The sequence below is a fragment of the Otolemur garnettii genome, unplaced genomic scaffold (genome assembly GCF_000181295.1).
Source record: "Otolemur garnettii isolate 467f Iridium unplaced genomic scaffold, OtoGar3 scaffold00025, whole genome shotgun sequence".
NCBI lineage: Eukaryota > Metazoa > Chordata > Mammalia > Primates > Galagidae > Otolemur > Otolemur garnettii.
In genome coordinates this window covers 19245039-19253070 of record NW_003852420.1, presented here as the reverse complement: position 1 = coordinate 19253070, position 8032 = coordinate 19245039, and the positions used below count along the sequence as shown (strand labels likewise).

At 43.0% G+C, this 8032-nt stretch overlaps 2 protein-coding genes across 2 annotated transcripts in view; one reads left to right on the top strand and one right to left on the bottom strand.

Moving 5' to 3' along the window:
• The window catches only part of DNALI1 (dynein axonemal light intermediate chain 1), a 7779-nt gene extending 7118 nt beyond the window's left edge, over positions 1-661 (top strand). Inside the window, 1 exon segment of the mRNA XM_003788159.3 lies at positions 588-661. Within this exon segment, the coding sequence (XP_003788207.3) occupies positions 588-623 (36 nt within the window). The 3' untranslated portion in view covers positions 624-661.
• Positions 662-2262: 1601 nt separating this feature from the next.
• Positions 2263-8032, bottom strand: part of GNL2 (G protein nucleolar 2) — a 30590-nt gene continuing 24820 nt past the window's right edge. The window contains exons 12-15 of the mRNA XM_023512265.1: positions 5100-5563; positions 4101-4183; positions 3263-3348; positions 2263-2448 (exon numbers count right to left, since the gene is read on the bottom strand). Coding sequence (XP_023368033.1) covers positions 2299-2448; positions 3263-3348; positions 4101-4183; positions 5100-5563 — 783 coding nt within the window. The 3' untranslated portion in view covers positions 2263-2298. The remainder of the gene's footprint in view (positions 2449-3262; positions 3349-4100; positions 4184-5099; positions 5564-8032) is intronic.

The window sequence follows — 8032 nt, the reverse complement described above, 5'->3', positions numbered from 1 at the left end:
TCAAACTTGCACTGCAAATAAAACAGTTTTGCCTTCCTCAGAACAGAACTACACACTATGACAGTAAATTACTTTACTGGCTCTCAGAGGAACACAGTAAATAACTCCCAATCATCTTAAGCTTTGCATACAAGATGGACAGCTTTCTACTCACTAGTAGCAATTTTCTCTAATTGAGCATCAAGTTGTCTCAGTAGCCAAAAATTTGCTGTTTACCAAACCTCTAGTCTCAGCAGAGCTCCCAGGATCCTAAACCAGAGAGCCAATGTTTAAGTTAGCAGACATTTTCAGGCCTGGAATGAGCCATGAAAAACCGCTATTTCAACAACTTATTCAATTTTCTTTCCAATGCTTTATACACTGAGCCATTATTGTATGGAAACCATGAAAGCTCTGGTTTCTTCTAATGCGGCAACTGTATGCTGAGCCAGAAACTAGCTAATCTAGAAAATACGGAGTTGGGAATGAAGGGAACAAGAGACCACTTGGAGTGGCCACATTTGGATCGTTCTTCTGAGACTTATCACCTCTTAGCTATTTGTGTCAGGCTACAAGTTTCAAGTATTAATTTTGTTTTTCTTTTTCAGGCCCAACTGGAAGGCATTATTGCACCAAAGAAGTGATAATTTCCATATGCGTTTCAGCAAATACTACTATCCCATCATGAGCCTTTTGTAATAAAACGCTAGTTTCCTGAGTGAACAAGCCATATCCTCCCCTCATCACCACCTATGTGTTTTTCAGAAGTCACGCTATTGCCCAGTGTCATCAAACACTTAAGGTCTGCCAGTCAGGCTCCTGGCTGTGCAGTGGAAGGTGGTGGTGCTCTGACAGTCTCAGTACAGGGCTTGTTAGCCAAACTTATGATCTGTCAACTCAAATAGTAACTGAGAAAGCACTAGCTTTCTCATCATCACTCTGCATTGCTTTTTTCTGGCCAAATGAAGCTGCTTCTCTGACCCTCAAACTTTTAATTCACAATTCGTCTTGTACCTTAACTTGGGCTTCTCTGGCCTCAGTCCTTATTTCATGATTCTTCATTTCTACTAGAATGGATTTCTAGTTACTCATTTTGGAGCTTTGGTTTTATACTGTTTTATTCCCACTTGCTAAGTCAACTGGACTCTTTCCTACTTAGTGTCAGACTGCCTAAGTTAGGAAACAATAGCAGAGTCAAACCCATGGCTTTGCAGAAAGTAATGTCTGCTGGAAAAGCAAGTCAGCTTATAACTCAGCTCTACCACCGCCAGATGTGATTTGTTCACTTTATTCTACCTTGAGTCTACATCCCCTCCATTAGCTCTATTTAATTATCAACTGGAGAGGTAACCAAATCTCACTTGTACTTCTAATTACTAATGATCAGACTATGGTGTGTAGAGAACTACATTTTACTATTTCTTTTATTAAACTCTTCTGGTTTTATAGATCCAGAAAATTGAGTTAGTGGTCTAAACCTAGCTAAGGTAGCATGACATGTGTCTTCCATCATTCAGTGAAGGTGCAGAAGTAAAATTACCTAAAGAAGGCACTAACATGCCCAGTATTCCCCTGAAGAGGTGTGAGAGGAGACTCACTTCTTAGCAGAGCTTTGACCTGCCATCCACCCTGGCAGGACTTTGAGGCTCACTGGAAGAACTAGTGGCCAAGGAAGAGCTGTTTCCCTGAGCCTTGTGTGCCCAGTATGCTCTAGTTTCCAGTTTCAAGTCACAGCTTTCATGCTGCTACAGTGTCCTGAGGAATTGTTAAGTTCCATTAAAATGACCTGTCCATGCTGCCACTTCCTGGGGAAAGAACTCTGTCCACTGGGATCTGCTAGTTCCAGGACTCTAAGACAGTAATGCACCTGTGTCCTCCACTTCAGACTCAATGAGCAACTTTAGCGGCTGTTGCCTTTCCCTCCAATTTTAAGGCCCAGGCTATGTATGTTACCACCCTTGAGATTTCTTTTTACAGTTTCATATGCTTCTGTTCCAATTTGCTAATTACCAGCACAGAAGAAATACCACTTTACAATTTGTAGACTTTGTCCCCTATTTTGTCAGATACTTTTACAAGGTTACTCTCTGGAGAGACTAAGAGAGCTAATCCAACCACCTGAAGTACCAATGGACTCAATCAGTGAAATCTTTAAGGGTGAGAAACTCTGATCTCTACTTTCACTAGCACTGTAGAATGGCTTCACACGTCAAACCTCAGAACAAATGCATAATGGCCTGAGAAATGCAAACGCATAGGAAGAAAGCACAATTTCTAATTGCATTCTTTTGTATAATTTAATAAACTTTTTAAATGTTACTACTTATGTCTGAACTTTTTGTGTTTGTGTTTCTGTCCCTCTGAGTCATTGGTCTTCTTTTTGTTCCTATTCCTATTCTTCACATTGTGTGTTTCATAGTAACGCACACCAACTTTTTTGGACTGCTGCTGCCGTGCTGCTCGCCTCCGCTGTAAAAGATGGCGGGGAAAAAGAAAGGTGAGGGAGAGAGACTTTAAATCGGACACTGAAAATCGTGTAACAGGAGCCTCACTGTGCTCCACTGCCCAAGCTGCCTCCACAGCTACTGGAAGCACAGCTAGCGAGAAGGATAGCTAACCTCACAGATCTCCATTTACCCTTCTGCTATGACTTGTGACAACTCCCACTTACAGATTCTCATTTGGGCCCAGCCTCAACCGGTGCCCTGAATCCTTTCTATGCAAGTGGTCCCCTGCAGTAAGGCTGAACACTGCTGATAACTATACCTCTGCCCAGAGGGCCCGCTCTAGCTCTTAACACCCCAGCTCCAAAACTATCTTTCCCGGAGGCTGAGATCTATCTTCCTAACTTGCGCTGCTTATCGTGTATCACTTCCCTGGGGCCACACAAAACAAACCACTCTTCTAAATAATAAGCCATAGGCTTGAGAACAGTGATCAAGAACTCATGGACCTTGACCAAACAGGTTACCACCTCTTCACTGTATTTCTTTCCTTTTTTTTTGAGACAGAGTCTCAAGCTGTTGTCCTGGGTAGAGTGCCGTGGCGTCACAGCAACCTCAAACTCTTGGGCTTAAGCGATTCTCTTGCCTCAGCCTCCCAAATAGCTGGGACTACAGGAGCCCACCACAACATCCAGCTATTTTCACCATATTTCTGACCTCAGGTCACTGAGGACTGGAACATTAGGCTCTAGCCCATTTGTTTTAGAGAGTGGGTCTTGGGAGTTAAACAGATTGCTCTCTACCTTCTCTGAGTCACATTTAAGACCCCAAACACTCACCTCCTTTGATGTCAGTGTCCTGGGGGTTTTATGTGAATGCTCCTCCTCCCTCGGTGCCTTCCGCTTTCTTCCCTTTTTGGCAGGTACTGGATACAAACAATACACAATCACACATACAAAAACCCAGAAATTTTCTATTCAAAATTTGTGAACCCAACATGATGGGAACAAGCTTTATGTGTTGGAAGGAGGGTAAAGGTTGCTGTAGATGGAGCAGGTGAGCAGAGTGCAGAGTACAGGCTTAGGCAGGATGGCCCAGGCTAGGAAGGCCCTCAGAAGCCTCTAAACCAGGCGTCCTCCAACTGTGGCCTGCAGGCCACATGCAGCCTACCTAAGACATGTATCCAGCCAGCCGGGTGTTTTTGCCGCTGCTGCCTGTCCTGCTTAGCAGCTGACTCATCCCAGGGCCTGCAGTCCGGACCTCCAACGGTCTGAGGGACAATGAACTGGCCCCCTGTTTAAAAAGTTTGAGGATCCCTGCTCTAAACACACTCAATACAGATGTGGACAGCAAAAGGGAATAAAGAATAAATGTGTGACCCACACCGCCCCCTCATCTGTCTATAGACCCATCCTTGAATTCTAAGGTTACTTATGTACCCTTTTAAAGAAGCAGTTTCCCGAACTGCCAATTTCATTCTAAGAAATGTGCAGAATGAAAAGTGGATAATCCAATCTGTATGATAAACAGTATGTGGTAACAAGGTAATCTGTAACCTGCCAGAGATGATGAATGTGGATGTGGATGGCTACATGAGAGAGAATGTGGAGATTAAACTCAGGTTTCCCAAAGTTCTAAAGATGCAAATCACATCTAAATGATTTAAATTATCGTCACCTGTATCATCTACAGCTTCCTCAGATGTTTTTCTTTGTTCTTCACATTTTGCAAATACCTTTTCACTCAGCCCCTTGGAAATTCTGAAACAGAATAAAGTAATGAAGCTGTCCAACAGTCCTTTCAACTGTCCACATCACATGACGGAGAGACCTGCAGCAAACTCACAGCTTAAAGAACCCCCATGCCTGTTTATCTACTTATCACCAGGGGAAGCAGTGAACATCCAATAGTTTTTGTAGCTCTCCTGGACATTTCTAAAAGACTGGACAACCAAGTTTCCCATCCTTTAAGTAGTTGAATTTTACAAGTCTTTTTTTTTTTTCTTTTTTTGCAGTTTTTGGCCTGGGCAGGGTTTGAACCCACCACCTCTGGTATATGGGGCTGGCACCCTACTCCTTTGAGCCACAGGCACCACCCCTAAGTCTTTTTTTTTTTTTTGAGACAGAGTCTCACTTTGTTACTCTGAGTAGAGTGCTATTGCGTAACAGATCATAGCGACCTCAGACTCTCAGGCTGAAGTGATTCTCTTGCCTCAGCCTCCCAAATAGCTGGGACTACAGGCGCCCACCACAATGCCCGGCTATTTTTTGTTTTTAGAGATGGAGTCTCTAACTTGTGAGCTTAGGTGATCCACCCACTTTGGCCTCCCACAGTGCTAGGATTACAGGCATGCGCCACCATGCCAGGCCTTACAAATAACTTTTTTAAAATGGCAATAACAACAGGGCATGATGTTGTGTGCCTGTAGTCCCCAATACTCAGCAATCTTAGGCAGGAGGATCACTTAAGCCCAGGAGTTCAAGACCAGCCTGGGCAACACAGAATTACCCCATCTCAGAAAAACCAAAGACAAACAACAAAACAGAATAGAAAAGAACAAGCCCACAATAAAATGGCAATAACACCCCTCACCCCCATAAATAAACTGCTCTAGTACAGCAAGTTTCTGGGAATAAACAAAGTATAATACAATTCATTAGAAGATGAAAATATTACCTGATTGCTGAAAACCTTTTAGCTTTGGCTTTGTCTAAAAACTTCTGATATTTAGCAATCTTTTCATCCAGCACTTTAATAACTGCTTTGGTGTTATTTTCCACATGTTCCTCTTGGGACTCCTGGTAAGGTTCTTCCTCACTGTCTCCTTGTTGCCCTTGTTCCTCCTCCTCCTCCTCCTCCTCTTCAGCAGAAAAGCTTTCAAGCTCTTCCTCAAGATCTGACATCTCCACAGGAACCAGGTCATCCCCAGAGAACTGAGGCACCACATTGATTTTGCCAAAGTTCTGCCGAACCCGTGCAAGAATCTGCTGCATCTCGGAGTTGGCGTCACATTGACTGTCTTCTTGTTTTTCTTTCTCAATGACAGATTCAGACCCTTTACTGACAGTGTCTACAACTTCCTCTTCTGGATTTTTCTGGGTTGTTTCTGGGGCAACTTCTGAAGATGCAGAGGGTGGATGCTACTGAGGCCAAAAGAGGTGGAAGCAGGATAGGAGAGAGAAAAGTAATCAGAAAAATGAAAACTGAATTTCTGGGCAGCACTTGTGGCTCAGTGGGAAGGGTGTCAGCCCCATATACCAAGAGTGGCAGGTTCCAACCTTGCCCCCGGCCAAATTGCAAAAAAAAAAAAAAAAAAAAAAGCCGGGCACTATGGCAAATGCCTGTAGTCCAAGCTACTCAGCTGAGGCAAGAATATTGCCTAAGCCCAGGAGTTGAAGGTTGCTGTGAGCTGTGATGCCACAGCACTCTACCAAGGGCAATAAAGTAAGACTCTGTCTCTACAAAAAAAAAAACTGAATTTCTCAACTTATACCTTGCTCTCAAATGAGGTAATACTCTTTTTAAGACTAAGGCAAAGTACTAAAAACACCCAAATGTGAATCACATCATTAATCTATTTTAAACCAATGTACATTCAACCCAGAAACTAATGTTAAAGGATCAAGAGAATATACACCTGCAGTTCCAAAGGATGAACCAACTAAAAACAATTTAAACCGCTAAAACCAATCAACAATTTACCATACAAGTAAGATTCCCTAATCTTCCTTGAATATTGTCGGGAATAGGGGCTATTGAGAGGAGGACATATAAAATTAACACACATAACAGAAAAACGAAAGCCATGCCAAATGGTAAGTACCAGAACAGCACTCGCTTAGAACGCGTCAGGTACTCAGGAGAGGCATTTGAGGTCGTATGGTGTGAACATGTAACAAAATTCATGTGTTGGAAACTTAACCTTCAATGCAACGGTGTTGGAAAGTAGGGCCTAACAAGAGGAGAGAGTAAATGGTGAGGACTCTGCCCTCATGGACGGATTAATGCTATCTGGAAGTGGGTTAGTTGCTGCAAGAGTGAGTCTGTTATGAAAGCAAGCCCTTTCACCTTCTGCCATGGCATGACACAGTGTGAAGGCCCCTATCAGATGCTGGTGCCATGCTCTTGGGTGTCCCAGCCTGTGTCACTGTGAGCCAAATAAACTTCTGTTCATTTCCAAATACCTAGTCCGTGGTGATGTTATGGCAGCCCAAAGCAGACTCAGACAGGAGGCAACTTGAAGACAGACTGTAACTCAAGGGGTATTTTGAGAGTGAGGAAAGTTCATAATGAGTACTGAGCTTGGGGACATGAACATCTAAAATGACTGGCCTGTTTTAGGCAGCAGTGCAAAGATAAGCACGTGCCAAGCTCTCTACCGTTGCTTCACATATATAGTATCATTTTATCCTTGCAAATGAGACTCACGGAACTTAAGTGATTTTCCAAAGTCAACAGTAGTCAGGTAAAGTGGTAAATATGTCAGAGATCTACAAAATTCAGGAAATGGTATACAAAATTTATATGTACATTTGTAAATTGTGTCTAGTGAGGCAATTTTTAGATTTCAGGATTCTCACAAAAAAAAGAAAAAGAAAAGAAAAGAAGAAGGTCATAGGATTTAGGGGACACAACAGTTTTGGGGAATTGCTGAACTAATTATTTAAACTTATTGAGCAGATCAGAACAAAGACTGCTCATATAAAAACAAACAAAAAAACATTTTGGGGTATGGACTAGATATGGACGAAGGGGTAAAGATAATTCAGGTGTTTCCAAGGTCACGAGACAGCAGTGATAGTATCCAGACATCCAGAATGATCCTGGGGACAGACAGATGGCTCTCCAAAGAAAACCCCTCCAACGGCTTCCCATCACACCACCCTCCCCTTGCCCACTGTTCAAGCCACTGTACCTCCTCCCATCCTCTGCACACGCCAAGCACACTCCTGCCTCTGGAATGTCTCCCAAGACACTTGTAGGGCTCTTGCCTCTTTTCATTCTGCTAAAATGCCACTTCCTCAGAGCCCTTCTTTGTTTACCTCTCACACTAAGGTAGGTAGGTACTCCTGGGTCTGCCTCAAACCCCTCACCTGGTTCAGTTTCCTTCGAAGCACACAGTACTCCCTAATATTACATAATTATCTGTAAAGGGTGGCAAAAAAATGAATATACATTTTAAGAAAAGAAAAATCTGTATTAAAGTAGTAATATTACTGTTTGTTGCCTCATATATCTTATATCTCTTAAAATTGCAGAAGTCAAACCTGAGTATTATAATTTTAATAGTTTTTTCCTTTCTTAAACTGTACATACATTTTTTGGCACCCCCATATTTGATCTTTGCCCCCAGTTCCTGGCAAAGCTCCAAAACCCCTAGGAATTTCCTAAGGAATAGGTGTCTTTTGTTATATATAAGAAGCCCCTGAGCATCACACGGCCACCATAGTTTATGCTAATGTGGTGACTCACAGCAGCTCAAAGTGGGGGCCCCTGGTAAAGTCAGGATGGAGGATGGGTCACCACAAAGACCAAGCGCTTGTTAAGCGTTGGAGCTTTCGGCCCCACTGTGACCTCTGGGGAGGCACCAGGAGCTCAAGAGTGAGTCT